The sequence below is a fragment of the Eptesicus fuscus genome, chromosome 19 (genome assembly GCF_027574615.1).
Source record: "Eptesicus fuscus isolate TK198812 chromosome 19, DD_ASM_mEF_20220401, whole genome shotgun sequence".
Classification (NCBI taxonomy): Eukaryota; Metazoa; Chordata; class Mammalia; order Chiroptera; family Vespertilionidae; genus Eptesicus; species Eptesicus fuscus.
Genome location: NC_072491.1, coordinates 13,577,617 through 13,592,618, shown reverse-complemented (window position 1 = coordinate 13,592,618; position 15,002 = coordinate 13,577,617). Strand labels below are relative to the sequence as shown.

Genomic DNA, 15,002 nt, shown 5'->3' with positions numbered 1-15,002 from the left:
GTGGGCCCCAGGTGGCTGAGTCCTTCTCTCCCAGCTGCACCCCCTGCCTTGCATACACACCCCTTTATTTTCCTTACCTTGGTGGGGGTGCAGCTGTCCTAGAGGGGCCCTCCCTCAGATATCAGCATGCTCCATCCTCCCCCACTCCATCTCACTCAGCAAGCCTAAGTAACCCAGGTGACTGCAGGAGTCCAGAGGCTCCCCGTGACATCGTGGGAAGGAACAGCCTTGGTGCCGGGGGAGCCCAGCTCGGTCTCTTAGAGGCTGAGGGGACATTCCTGCCACAAATACGGAGTGAGCCCGTCCAGGGCGCCTGCAGCTGGAGAAGCGGGAGGGCAGGGCCACCTGCCAGGGCAGGCACACGGGGGCTCCCAGGAAGAAGTGTGCCCGCCAGGGGCGGGGCTGGCTCTGCAATCCCCTGGGCCTCCCATCGGGAGGGAGGAGAGTGTGGGCCTCACAGCAGGCGTTGGATGGCAGGGACCAGGGGAGCCCTCACTGCCTCCCAGATGCGGTGGGATGAGTGAGTTCTCCAGCTGCCACCTGCCGCCACTCACCTGTGCTCCCGCCTCTTGCTTTCTAGGCAAACTCTCCCTGGAAGAGTTCATCCGAGGGGCCAAGAGCGACCCGTCCATCGTGCGCCTCCTGCAGTGCGACCCCAGCAGCGCCGGCCAGTTCTGAGCCTGCGCCCACGCATCGTAGAGCTGCTTGTGTTGTTCCCTTTTGATTTTTCTTTTTAACAATTTTTTTTTTTTTTTTTTTTTTTGCCAAACAATATTGACGGTGATGCTGTTCCCCTGCAGTCAGATGCACCTCCCTCCATGCCGCCTTCCGCTTCTTTTGTCGTGGACGCCTCGTGGGAATGCCCAGAGCCCCAACGCCTCGTGGAGCGCATGGACCGTGCTGTCGTGCACAGACTTTGTGGTGTTCGTTGCTCTGACGATTTTCATCGTTTTTATTATTATTTCCTCTTGATTCTAACGGCTCTGTTCTAAAACCGAAGACGCAGGGAGGCAGGAGAAGGGAACCCCATCCGGCGCAGTGCGCTACTGCAAGCTTTGAGGGGCTTGCTTGAAAAACAAACTCCCCCCACCCCCATCTGTTGTCACACATGCCCCAAGGGTGATGGCACCAGATGTGGGATCCCCAGCCTGGGAATGAGGAGCCTTCTAGGGCCAGGCTGTTAAAGGGGCCTGGGGAATTCCCCCCCAAAGGCCTGCTCCCCCCACCCCTTCCCAGCAGGCTGTAGTTTCTAAGCTGTGAACATTTCAAGATAAAGTAATAGTGGAGAGAAAAAGATGGCTCAGCTATTTTTTCACAGGTTTACACTAGTTGAGCTAAGATGAGTTTCTTTGGAAAGTAATCACAATGGTAACTTATATTCCAAGACCATCTTGTTGCTTCTTGTGATTTAAAAAAAAAAAAAAAAGAATGCTGTATATAACATATTGGGTATTGCAGACCAAATTAAGTGTTTCGCCTTGTTTAAATGAAATGCATGTTTAGTGAGCACTAATCCAATCTTATTACAAAAAGACTGTTTCTGGTAGCTTATTGTGAAGTAAGCCAATTATAATGAATGTCTATGTCTTGTTTTAAAGTCATATCTGTCTTTGCACAAATGCACCAATCAGCAGGTATATTTTATATATTCCAGATCAGTACCAAGTCATCCTGACTAGCCCAAACTTAATGTTGAATGTTTTTCCAGAGTAGCAGTGCCTGGAGAATAGAAGCAGGGCAGGCCGAAGTGGGAACCAGCAAATGGAGCGCCAGACGGTTGACCTTATGAGAGATGTGAGGTGACGGGTGGCCCACCAGCCCAGCAGCTGGTTGGTAGTATTACATTGGAGGTGTCTGAGCAGATGGACATTCTGTAGACCTGGGAAAAATAGAGTATAAATTCGCAGGACTTCCCAATGGTTTGGTCCACATGAATGGTTAGGGAGTCGTATCTGGGAAGATGACTTTCCATGCCCCAACTGGCCCTACGGAGTCAGGGGTTGGACAATCATCTGATTCATAATGAAGAAGGCATGGGCAAGTGCGTCTGTGATTTTCAAGGCCCACGATGGAGAATCCAAAGGTGTTTTCCATCACCGTGTTCTTTGAAGGAAGATCTCTATTTCCAGAAGTGACAGCACAAATTTGAGCTGCTGTTTGATCTCGTGACCTCAGACACACTAATTTGAATTGAAAGCTAAGAGTAAAATTTGCTGGTGATAGGGGAGCCATATTTCAATAAGCAGTAGGCATGAGGAAACCCAAACACTCGAGGGTGTAGATGGGGAGAACTTACCCCAAGAAAAGGCAGAAGGCCCCCAGTGGGTCTGTCTCCTGCCACGCTACTTCCTGTAGACCAAGGACCACAGAGAGGTAGACCTCATAACCATGAGGAAGATGATGCTGAGCCCATTCTAACCTCCAGATTCTTGTGTATTACTTGAATCCACTCTAACGGGTAGCAAAAATCCAAATTTGTGTGGTTGACCAACATGAACCCATTTTGCAGGATGAAATTTGAGACCTGGACTCCGTAAAATCATTTAAATCCTCCTCCAAGTGTCAATTTCTCACAATAGTTTTACACGGAGACTTGCCAAGTTCCTCCATGGCCCAGGTGGGAAAATCTAGTTTTGAAAAATAGGGCATTAACCTAAGACATGGAGTACAGAGTGAGGGAGGGGACCAAGCACCTCTATCGATAGTGTCCAGGAGGCACGCCTCACTCTCTCCCCATCTTGACTGAAGACCTAAATCCTCCTTTGAGTTCTCCTTAGAGCGTGGAGCGAGTTAATGTCTGGGAAACCCACCTGGGCTCTGTCCTTGGTCGTGATCTCTTGCTGAACCAAACTCACTTTGTTTCCTAGAACCTGAAGCTGGAATGAGGAGCAGGGAAGAGGGTCTCCAGCTGTTTAGGAAAGAAAACAAGAGCCAGACGCACGGCTAATGAACGCCGACACGCTGGGGACATACAGAAATAGCCCTCATCCTGGCCTGCCATTGACCCTGTCTGTATTTTCTCGAGGGTTGTTTTTCTTCTCCTCCTTCCTGGGAAGGCCTTGGTAGGACGAATGCAATGCACTCATTTTGGCCAAGGGACCCTGCAGCACACAGAAAGCTGGATGCCTAAAGGTTTATGTCACTCCTGTGCTGGGCTGTTCATTGTCATTGCTGTGTGGAGGGATGGATTCTGCTCTGTCTGAAATCAAGCCAGCCTGTGATGTTCAAGGGACTGGAATAAAGTGGTTTATAAATTGAAGGATGATTCAGAGTGGTTGACTCTTCATATCCCTGTTTAGGGTAGGGAAGGGGTGTCAAGGGTGCTGTCCCACCCATCTCTATGCCCCAGGGGGCACAAATGGGTTTAATCATATGCATACGTATAAACCCCACCATATGGAATGGACCCGATATCGGTTGACTTTGTGTTGCTCTAGCTTGGCAGTCAGGCACGTTGAGTGTTTAATGGTTGTCTGGGACATGAGGTTTCCATGCCTAAACTGCCGCTCCAGCTGAATCTGTGCCTGTGTGAGGGTCCAGGTGGCGACTCTGGCCTCCTCCTTCTGGGTACAGTTTCTGCCCTCGAGAGACACAAGGAACCAGGGTTTATGAAAGTGGGGAGGCGGGGGGAATCAGAGAGGCTGCTGGGCCCCAAGCCCCATCCAAAAGCATCCTTGGTCTACACTGGGGCTTCCGTACTTCCCTCCACTTATGGCCTTCACTTTCTTCTCACCTTCTCTCCTTGCTCACAACTGGAGCTGCAAACCCTAGTTCTAACGTTAGGTGCAATGGAAGGAGAAACTGAGGCAAGCTCCTCCTCAGTGAAAATTAGTGTCCTCCTCTCCCCTCTCTTCGCCTCTCAGTCTGGAGAAGAGTCAATAGAAAAGATGACATGATACAGAGCCCACACCCTCAAAGCCACTACAGATCAACTATGTGTTTGGTTTCTGTTGATGTCATTGGGCCTACCTTCAGCACAGAAAGCCATTAATGTAGGAAAAAATGGCTGGGTGTCAGCTATCGTAGTTGCTTCATGGGCCAACTGCACCTCATGTTAGAGTTGAGTTGGCCTGGAGTGGAGTATTTTCCTACTTTATGCATTTTCTCTTTATGGACCAGCAATGGCCCTGGAGCACACGACTATTCAGCATGATTAACAGCATGTCCTTCGTGGCAGTGATGATGAGAAGGTGGTGGGAGTCTCCAACCTGATTAGGAACCTGCAGTCCCACACTTATTGTGAGCCAATCCGGAAATTTCCAGCAAATTTCCAAACCTGAGGCTCCTATTTACAGGGCATTGTCCCAACACCCCAACTGGACCCCCTCTTAGCCTAGTTCAGGCATGGAGGGTACACTTCAGTTGAGGAGGAGACGGCGTGTTCGCAGTCTGTGGGGCGCGGCTACAGCGTTTGGACAGGTTCAAGCCTCGGATTCATGAGAGGGCACAGTCCTCTCGTGGCCACGTGCAAGTCCCAGCTTGGAGGGCAGAGCCCTCCCCGCACAATGATAGCCAACAGCTGTAGTTGTCAGCTTGAACCTGTGGTCCGAACACGTGACCCCACGTGCCTGAGTGATGTGGGCTTGATAGAGTTCAGGTGCATGTAGTTGAGTAGGATTGAAACCCATGAGAATGCTGTAAACATCTTGACCACGCCCTTACTTTGCCTCGTGGCATCGGCTTGTGAGTGTTGGCGCTCTCAGGAAGCAGCGTCCCACCAAGACCCAGCCTTCTTTCTCTTGTCTGTCTTTTCTAACTAAGCCTTTCAGCCACCCCCACTCAGGTTCACCCTTGGCGGTGCCGGCAACGTGGGGAGATCAGGAAAACTGTCTTTGGGAGAAACGGAGATGCTTTGCGTTTGCCTCTCCTGTCTTCGTCAGAAGATGCTCAGCACTCTCCCGAAATTTTCTGTTTTTCAAGGTGGCTGAAGAAACAAGAGGAAGAACATTGAGCCCTGTATTTTCTAAGGCAGTAGAATACCAGTCAAATCCACCTAAAATAGAAAGATTGTTGCAGAGTGAAAAGATGTTCAAGCCAAGGATATAACCAACGGTATGTTCATCGCAGTTTCCTCTATTCTAGTACACCGACCACGAGTCAGGACGTAGGTAAGTCCTGGGCACTTGCTGCCCTGGGTATTCATGTGCTATGCTGGTCGCAAGCATCCCTGGGGTTGCAAACAAGGATCACTCTGAGAACATTCCACGGAGTGTAGTTAACTCCCGCCGTGGTCGGCAAACTGCGGCTCGTGAGCCACATGCAGCTCTTTGGCCCCTTGAGTTTTTAGCAAAGGCCAGCTTAGGAGTACCCTATTAAGTTAATAACAATGTACCTACCTATATAGTTTAAGTTTAAAACATTTGGCTCTCAAAAGAAATTTCAATCGTTGTACTGTTGATATTTGGCTCTGTTGACTAATGAGTTTGCTGACCACTGCCCTAGGGCAGCTCAGAGAGGAGGGGTCAGGGCCTTGGGGAGGTTTATTTCATGACTTCTTTTCTCCACACTATTCCAGGAAGTGGGTGACATTTAAACCATTCTCCAGAAGAGAGAGTGAAACTACTTCAAAATTCTGGACAGCTCAGCTTGCCAATCCTATTCAGTACTCATAGCTCTGCCATCAGTGTATCCCACACATGTAGACAGACGGACAGACTCCCTCTCAAAATGTACTTTTCCAATATCAGTATTTAATCACTTTACTGGTCTCACATGGAGTGTTCAATGCTGGCCCCACACAGAACCATGCACTATAGACTTGGAGTTGTATATGTGTGTGGAGTTGGGGAGGGGATAGGAGTTATTAGCAAAGAAGTCCACAGCTGGCTGGTAAGTTCTGTCCAGCACCTTAAAAAGGATTATGAAGTATCTTACACCTATGTTCGATGGCAAAGCAGAAGTCAAGTTCTTTCTTGAGTGGTACGTGAGAGAAGTGTTTGCTACCCAAGAAACAATTGGGTGCTATTTGCCATTAGTAGCCTTTCAACACCCCCTTCCTCTCTTTTGCTACTTCTGGATGATCAGGGGCCCCTCAATGTACTCCCAAAATAACCCACACACCCATTTAGCAGAGCTCAGAGAAGTGCAGGGATGAAGAACCTACAGACAAAGGATGTACTATGTTAAGGTGGTAGACCAGAAAACCCCCTCAGGGGATGTTTTTTGTTTGTTTGTTTGAAATATATTTTTATTGATTTCAGAGAGAAAGGGAGAGGAAGAGAGAGGGAATCATTGATTGGCTGCCTCCTGCACGTTGGACCGAGCCCACAACCCAGGCATGTGCCCTTGACTGGAATCGAACCCGGGACCCTTCTGTCCGTAGGCCGATGCTCTATCCACTGAGCCAAACCCGCTGGGGCCACTCCGGGAATGTTTAGATGTAAAAGTAGAGCCCAATGAGTCTCTGTTAGAGAACGTTTCCGAAGGAATTGGCGGTGGTGTCTACAGGGGCCCGTTCAGATCTGCGGCTGCGAGAACCTGCTCTGGAAGCACGGCTCATTGACAGGCTCCAGCTGCAACTTTCGGCGCCACCTGTGTTCACTCTGAGCCACTCTTCCCAGGCTGCTTCCCGTCAATGACGGCCCCTGATGGGGTTATTAGCAACAGGCCAAGCTTACCCCAAATGGGATTCTTCCCACCAGTGACCTTTGCTCGGGGACTCTCCTCCGCTCAGGACCAAGCTTCCTTCCTTTCCTCTCTCCTTCCCAGGGGCTCCGTCTGCATGCTGTCCCTGAATCCTCCTGCTCGTTTCCCCTTTATCCTTTACAACAGTGGTCGGCAAACCGAGGCTCGCGAGCCACATGCGGCTCTTCGGCCCCTTGAGTGTGGCTCTTCCACAAAATACCACGTGCGGGCGCGCACGGACAGTGCGATTGAAACTTCGTGGCCCATGCGCAGAAGTCGGTTTTCGGCCTGGGCGAGTCTATTTTGAAGAAGTGGCGTTAGAACTCTCAAGGGGCCAAAGAGCCGCGTGTGGCTCGCGAGCCGCCGTTTGCCGACCACTGCTTTACATGAATTCCCACGGATAAATCTCCTGAACATCTAATCCCCTCTTAGCGTCTGCTTCTTGGAGGACCTGGACTGATGACACAGTGACCATCCCCTTCACCACTGCTGCTGACCCCCGAAACATAGGGCTCAGACACTGGAGCGGGCAGCCTTCCCGGAGTGAGGTGCACATTTGGTGACCTCCCACCACATTTTGGCAGGCTAAGAATAAGAGGGGTTTGTATGCCTTAGGACTGAGGGGGTGACAGAGCTGTTATCACTTCGCACATCAGCCTCTGTTTCCCCAGAATGGGGCGCAGCACCTGGTACACAGTAACTGAATTGGGAGAGTGGAAGGCAAGAGGTGGAACTGGGCCCCGTGGCCTTGACAACTGGTCATCCTTGCCTAGTGGGAGAACTTGACTGAACAGCAGGACAATGACTGCCATGGGCCAAGGGAGGGACTGCCTCGGGGGAGGTGCGGAGACCAGCTGCATCCTCAGCGGGACCTACTTAGGCCAGTGGGGAATGGATTCAGACCCCCTCCTTAGACCATGTAACATGGATCATGGCAACAAGGCCTTGGGGCCCATTTCTAATCCCATGATCTCTCCAGAAACCTCAACAAGCACTTCTCTGAACCTCCCCTGCCCTGCCCACTGGTCCAGATACAGAGGATGCTGAGGATGCCACTGGGATTAAGTCAGAGAAGGCTTTCTGAAGATAAGTTTTTAGCAAAGATTTGGAAGCTGTGGACAAGGATAGAGAGAGAAGGTAGGATGTGGAAGCACAGAAGCGCCATTTGTTTGGCACAGAGAGGCTCTCAGGAGAGAATCAGGAATGACGGCTAAAGGATTGTGGACGGTTCAGCGGGTGGGTGTTCACTGAGGAAACTCCAGTAAATACCGGGATAGTGGACAGAGGGGTTTACATTTGAGCTGACAGATACTAGCAAGCCTGTGGGTTCCAGGACAAGAGATTGTCGTGATGAATGTGACGTTTCAGCACATGGTTTTGGCCTCTCTCTAGAGGTTGGTGCAGATGAACTAAGGAACCAGAAAGCTCTGTGCTCATTCAAGAGGGGGTGAGCTGGGAGAGAGGAAGGTCAAAGTGAATGGGCAGAACCTGCTCTGCCCTGAGGAACTGGTCAATAATAACTACCCTGGTGGCTTGTCTCTGTCACACTGAAGGCCTCTGGCTTTATTCAGCCCTCTTCTCACTTGACCTTGGGGTGGGACATAAGAAGGTGACCAGGGGAAATGCCCACAGTGGTGAACCCCAGGACTGGGAGGTGCCAAGGGGAACCTAGCATCTTCCCAACTCACACGGGGGTTTCTTTCCGACCAAAGAACCCCACCACCACCCTCACGAAAAGGAGCAGACACTGTTATTTACTCTTACTTTATGAATATTTATTTTTTCTTCTTAAAAATGTACAAAAAATAAAATAACTGTATTTATAGTTTATAGATTCCCCCTCTCCCATTTACAAAACTATTAAGTTACATTTGCCTTTTTTTAAAACACAAGAGCAAATTGTCCATCTATCAATCTCCCTTGCTTGTCTTTAAGAAAGGGCTGTTCATAGAATTTGGCACAAACCCTCCGTTTTCGTTGCATTTCATGATTTTAAGTAAGAAGGGAAATAAATGTTCGCTTCATGCCATGCTTCCTATGTTTGTGGCATGGGACGGGCCTTGGTCTTTTAGGGTCCAATTCCAAGATGACATCTGACTGCATTTTTCTGTTGGTCCCAATTTCCAAACACCCGTAGAGTCTAAGCAATTTGGGTCTGTACTTAAAACACTTGTTTCACATGTACCTCATTGTACATGGATTTTTTTTTAAAAGCTTATTTGTTTGAATGTGATTGACTTAGGGGAGAACAAAAGAAGAGGAGGCAAAATTTCCTATTTTTCTGGAGTGTTTTTGCTCAGGAAACTTTCCTCGACAGAGCTCTGCTACCTTCCATAGTGAAGAACAAATCATAGCTAAGCCATGGGCACTCTGAGAACGCAGAGGGGACCTGGTAAACATGAGGGGCAGATCGGATGGGAGGTGGCACTCTGCACCACCCTTTGGTGGCACTGACCGCATATTCTGTTCTGGCAGTGGTCACCCCAATGATTGCTCAGGGACTGGGGACAACGGCAAAAGCATTTGATTCATTCTCTGCCTAGGGCAGGACCAGCCAACGTTTTCTCTATAGAGTCTAGAGAGAAGGGTAGGTAGCCTGTGTCAAATTGCCAATATTTTAAAATCTTTTCCCTAGCCTGGAGTCCTATGCCCTAGTCCAGTAGTATGTGCCATTGTGTCCACCAATCATGTTTGAAACCACCCCTAAGGCAAGGAGCATGGGAAGTGCATAGTATATCAGATATTTCCAACACTGAGTGTGTCCACCTTACAACAGAGCCCCATCAGCACCCAGGAGGGCTCCCCAGCTGCTAGTCCAGGACATGACAGTCACAGAGTGGAGGAGGAGGGGACCAACAGGAGCAGAGCTGAACCCAGGATGCAAACCTTTGGCACCACGGGAAGGGTGGGCGATGAGTTGTCCAGAAGCCACACAGCAAGGTGCCCCCTTTCCGCCACCCAGAGGTCTTCCTAAGCATGGCACCTGCCCTCCACTCCATTCAAATCCTCTGCAGCGTCATAGAGAAACAGCTGGGCTGGAGGCAGCCTGTCCATCCTGCTAGGGACCCCAGGGGTAGGTGGCTGGGAGAGCAGGGAGCCCTCGGAGAGAAGGCCCCCAGATAAGACATCAAAGTGCTTTACCAACAAATCTGGGCCCTTACAGAAAACCTGTCCTGGATCTCGTACCTTGGGTGGGGGATGTGTCTGGCTACCCAAAAGTTGGTTCTTCCACCCACGAGGGTGAATGCAAACCCCTGGACCACCTACCTGTTCCCTCAAAGAGAAAAGTGGCCCAGGACGGTTCAAGCTTTTGTGATTGTTTAGGGAAGTGTGTTTTCTCGTCCTTTTTCAGGACCTGTAGCAGGGGGTGGAGTTCTCCTCTGCAGGCTGGTTTCAGAAGAGCCAGGGCTCTTGGGGTACTGTCCCTCCTTCCCTCCCTCCCAACCCAGCAGCCAGGAGCAGAGGCAACTGGTACCTCCCTCTCTAGCACTGAGGCCCAGGAGGCCGCCCTGGCCTGTCTGTTCAGACATGAGCTGTTGGCACCGCTCTCAGCACTGCAGTCGGGCTGTAAGGGGGCCACTTGAGATGAAGGACATGCTGGTAAACTGCGCGGCACTGCACAGTGGCCAGGATCCTCAGGACAAGCTCAGGCAGAGCCAGCACCAAAGCTGGAGGAGCTGGGGCCTCAGACTCTCTGGCCTTTCCCACAAGGCAGCTCAGAGGGAGACTCAAGCAAAGCACATCACCGGTCACCGTGAGACAGAGGCGGCGGTGGGCTCCAGAGTAGGCGTGTCCATGGGAGAGGACGGGGCTCCCTCTGCGGACAGGACCGAGTCCCTGGCCGTGCCCCCTGGAGCTTGTCTTGGCACCCACCATAGTCACCTACACCCTGGAGGCCACTTCCCTAGCCCAGTGCGCTTCCACACAGCCAAGAGGCAGAAGCCTCTGGTAGAAAGCAGTGCCTCCCCTAGGCCAGTGGCAGTAAACATGCCCACGTACCACAGGCAAAATATATTATTGCAATATTATAAACACTATGTACATGATAGCCAGCATGCCTTCCGGGTCACCTACTAAGTACATGGCAGCTGAATGTCTTCCTGCACAAGGCCCGCTGGCCACTTGCTGGGGACCCCTGGAGGTATCTAGCAAGATGACCTTCGCCGATCAACCTGAAGGGTTGACCAGCAAGGGGACCTCCACCTCTTACCCCACCTCTGACCACTGCACCCGGAAGCAGCTCATGTTGTCCAGCCACTCGGGAGAAGTGGAGAGGTGAGACAGGTGGCACCAGACCTTCCCAGGCTCTTCGAGATGAATGGGTTGGCGGGGTGGCTCTTGATGGCGTCATCTGGAGCCAGCAGTGACCTGCAGAGTCCCGGCGGGCCTGGTCCTGGGCTCCAGAAACAGGTGGTCAATAAATAAGGGTCTGACAGGCGCAAGGTCCCTTCCCGAGGGGCTCGGGCCTCAGCTCCAGAGCAGGAGCTGGTGGATGGGCCAGACGCACTGACAAGGAGTGGGGCTGTACGCCTTGCCCCGCCCCCAGCACGGTCGTGTAACAGCAGTTGTGAGATGGGTGAGGTGGGTCTGCGGGTTCTGGGGCTGGGCCTCCTCCTTTCCCAGGGAGGAGTGCACGGAGGGCTCCTGCGAGGGCAAGCCGACCAGGCTCAGATCTCCATGAGTGTGATCTTGAAACCTTCCACCATGCTCTCCATGTTGAGGATGAAGGTATCCTCATTTGAGTAGTGCTCAATGATGTTGTCGTCCATGTTCACCAAGATGCTGGAAGGGGGAGGGGGGAGAGTGGAGAGACAAAAGGGCCATGAACAATGTGCTTGGGAAAGGATGGACCACAGGCTGGGGGTTCCCTTTGCCATTCTTCTGCAAGGGAGGCCAGGAGGGGTGGAGGAGAGAGGCGACAAGGCAAGGGAAGAAGATGCTCATTCAATTGTCTTTCTCCAGAAACCAGTTGGAGGAAAACAAAGCCTCAGTTTCTCAGAACTAATCTCCTGATTCCTTATTAAACAGGACTTCAGAGATCAGTCAACTCACCCCTCTTGATATAGATGGGTAAACTGAGGCCCAGGAGTTAACAGAGGCTAAACTCACGGACTTGGCTACTGACATACTGACAGAGCCAGGACCTGAACAGTTTGGTGCCCCATTTTCATGGCCTCTTGAAAATGTATTGTAAAAAGTATTCCGCACTCAGGAGGAAGAGGAAATTAACCAGAACTGCAGCTAGCCTCCGCTGAGCATGTCCTATGTTCCAGAGTGGCAGAGACCTTGCCCTTCATCCTCACAGCGACCTTGCAGGTAGGTGTGATCGGTGCCGTTTTGCAAAAGAGAAAACTGAGCTCAGTGAGGTTAAATCATTCCCCAAGTTCATGGCTGAGTGGGGTTTTGAAACTAGCTTTGCCCCCCTCTGAGGCTTATCCTTGGTTAACTATCCCCAGTGGATTTAGTTGTAAGAAAGTCAACGACTTTCAGGTTCTGTCCATGATTTTGCAGTTCTGGAGTCAATCTCATCCATCGAAGTCAAACAGATCTTACTTTGAGAATGAAAAACTGACTATCGTTTTACAGCCATGTGTCATCAGGCAAGTTGTTTAGACTTTCAGAGCTTCAGTTTATTCTTCTGCAAGAATTAGAATAACAACCCTGCTTTAAAGGCTTGTTGTTAGGATTAAAGTATTTAGCCCAGGGCCTGACGCAGTGCTCAATGAAAGTGAAATGTTATCATCACTGGCGGGGACTTCGCGCTGAGGGTTTGTGCTCAGCAGCGAGATCTCGAGACACCACTCATCTCACGATCAGGGAGTAAACCCAGACCATGGCATTGACCTTGGGAAGAATTGCAAAATGCATTTTAGGGCGCTTTCCAACAGAGGCTCAAGTGGAAAGTGTTTCTTGCTTGACTCCCCATCAACCAAGAGACCCCATGACTGAGAAAGGCTGAGCTACCCAGATAGTCAGTTTCCCTTATGAGAGGCCCAGAGAAAAGTTTCAAGACCCATCTTCTGCTTTCCGTAGGAAAATGGCCCCAGAAGCCGCCTTCATAAAGACCCTCTGGCACTAGACAGCTCTGCAGCCTCTACTCTTAGAGCCTCAGAGGAAGCACCAGGGGCCTGGAGGTGGCAGAGAGCAGAATGAGGAGCTAAGCACTTGGGCTCTGGGGCCACAGGCCTGGGTTCAAATCTGGGTCCCACCTACTGAACACGAGAGCTCAGGCAAGATGCTGAACCTCCATGCGGCTCACTTTCCTCACCAGGAAAGGAGGGGTAAGAATCTCTCTGAAAGAGTGGGGAGCAACAGAGCAACGCACAGCAAACACATCGCAGGGGACCCAGAACCCGCCGAGCACCCACTAATGCGCGCTGCTGTCCTTAACACTGAGAACCGGCAGGTCCAGCGATCATGTAGAGCATTTTGCTAATCGTTACTTGGGAAGAAAGAATCCTTTTTGTTCCCACTGTGTAGCCTGGAAGCCAACTCCAAGGGCAGCATGGGAGTCACTAAAACTCCACTCTGCAGAAGGGTGACATGGCCACTCTCCCCACTTCTAGGCCCCTCTGTTCCATCCACCAATCCTGTCACCGGGATGACAATGCACAACCCTCCCGCCCTCTCTCATTAAAGGGCCCTGAAATGCATTGCACCTGGAAGAATGACCAACAATTTTATAAAAGGTGGACAACGGAACCTAGCAAAAGAGAGGCACCATGTTTTTTTGTGTTTTTTTTTTAAGGCACTATGTTGACTTACCTGATTTGAAAGATAATTTAAGTTCAATTTTTTTCTTACCCTTTTTTGCTTTTCTTGTAAAGCTTTGTTATCTTCTCTACGGGCAGCCCGTATTTCTCAGATATCTGTAACACCAACAACAAAAAGGCAGGTGAGCACAGAGGGGAGTCCAAGCAGAAGCACAAGAGGAGTTCTGACTTAATTCTCTGGGAGGTTTTCCTGGGAGCCAGTGTCCTTCACTCACGAGTCAAACTCTCAAAACGCCTCATTTGTAAGGCCTTCTTCTCCCTTTGGACAAACCTTCCATCATTCACCAACATTTTCAGCCTCATGGGAACGTAATCTGTGATAAAGGTGTCATTCCAGATCAGTCAGGAAAGGTGGGCCCTTATCATGATGTGAATTAAGTAGGTGGCCATATAGAAAAAAGTTAAACTGGATCCCTTCTCCAGTCCTAAATCAAAATAATCCAATCAAAGGTTTCCATACAAGAAATCATACAAGAAGATGAAACCATACAAGAAGGAACCAATGGGTCAATTCTTTGTATGAATATCATCTTCAAGTAGGGAAGATCTTTCCAAGCAAGATATGAAATCTGAAGAAAAAAAGATCAAAGGTTGATAAAACAACATAGAATTAAAAGTACTGATATAGCAAAAGGCGCCATAAAAAGCTGAGGCCAAAGAGTACACTGGGAAACATTTTGGCAGCACGAATGACAGACATGGAATTAATTTCCTTAAGTTAGAAAGAATTCCTGCAAATCAAAGCAAAAACAAAAAAACATCTGACAACTCAAGGGAAAAGGGAAAAAACAACACGAAGCAGTAATTCGCAGAAAAAAGACAATAGGACAATAGGCATATGAAAAAAATGCACCACCTCACACATAATTTAAAAGTTCAAATTAAAGCAACAAGATACCACTTTTAATCCACAGACTAACAAAAACTAAAACTTATAATAATACAGTGTCAGTCAGAGTATGAGAAACAGCAACTCTGATGTTCCATAGATGGGAGAGTGACAAGATCAATCGTTTTGGAGGGAGATTTGGCATATGTTGTTGAAGTTAAAAATGCATATCCCCTTTGACCCACATATTTCACATCTAGTCATCTGGTCTATAGAAATACACTCAGATGTATGCAAAGCTCTTCAAAGAATCACTGTTCATAATACAGACACTGTGGATCACAAACATCCATTAAGTACATTTTGATATTTTCACAGTTGAAAACCATGCAGTCACTAGGTTAAAAAAAAAAGTGAGAAGCCTATAAATATCTACACTAATAAAAGGGTAATATGCAAATTGGTCAGGACGCCCTCACAGTAACGAACGAACAGCAGGCTGCATGGTGCGACAAGGCCAGCAGGGGGGTTAGTGAGGGACGATCAAACGACTGAGCAGCAGGCTGCGTGGGGTGACCAGGCCGGCAGCGGGGGGAAGTGAGAGGCAACCAGGCTGGCAGAAGGGGGCAGTGAGGGGCGATCAGGCAGGCGGGGGGGCAGTTGGCAGCAACCAGGCCGGTGGGGTGGGGGGCAGTGAGAGGCGACCAGGCCAGCAGGGGGGGCCATGAGGGGCAACCAGACCAGCAGGGGGGCTGTGAGGGTGACCAGGCTGGCAG

General features: G+C 50.0%; 2 protein-coding genes and 1 long non-coding RNA gene across 3 annotated transcripts in view; 2 read left to right on the top strand and 1 right to left on the bottom strand.

The window, feature by feature from the left end:
- The window catches only part of NCALD (neurocalcin delta), a 70,908-nt gene extending 70,196 nt beyond the window's left edge, over positions 1-712 (top strand). The window contains exon 5 of the mRNA XM_054708454.1: positions 581-712. Coding sequence (XP_054564429.1) covers positions 581-678 — 98 coding nt within the window. The 3' untranslated portion in view covers positions 679-712. The remainder of the gene's footprint in view (positions 1-580) is intronic.
- Positions 713-763: 51 nt separating this feature from the next.
- Positions 764-3,259, top strand: LOC129147209 (uncharacterized). Its single transcript, XR_008554551.1, has 2 exons — positions 764-2,617; positions 2,868-3,259. It is a non-coding gene; the product is annotated as an uncharacterized LOC129147209 (long non-coding RNA).
- A 6,822-nt stretch (positions 3,260-10,081) lies between these two features.
- The window catches only part of GRHL2 (grainyhead like transcription factor 2), a 128,134-nt gene continuing 123,213 nt past the window's right edge, over positions 10,082-15,002 (bottom strand). Inside the window, exons 16-17 of the mRNA XM_054708262.1 lie at positions 13,429-13,493; positions 10,082-11,406 (exon numbers count right to left, since the gene is read on the bottom strand). Of these exons, the coding sequence (XP_054564237.1) occupies positions 11,292-11,406; positions 13,429-13,493 (180 nt within the window). The 3' untranslated portion in view covers positions 10,082-11,291. The remainder of the gene's footprint in view (positions 11,407-13,428; positions 13,494-15,002) is intronic.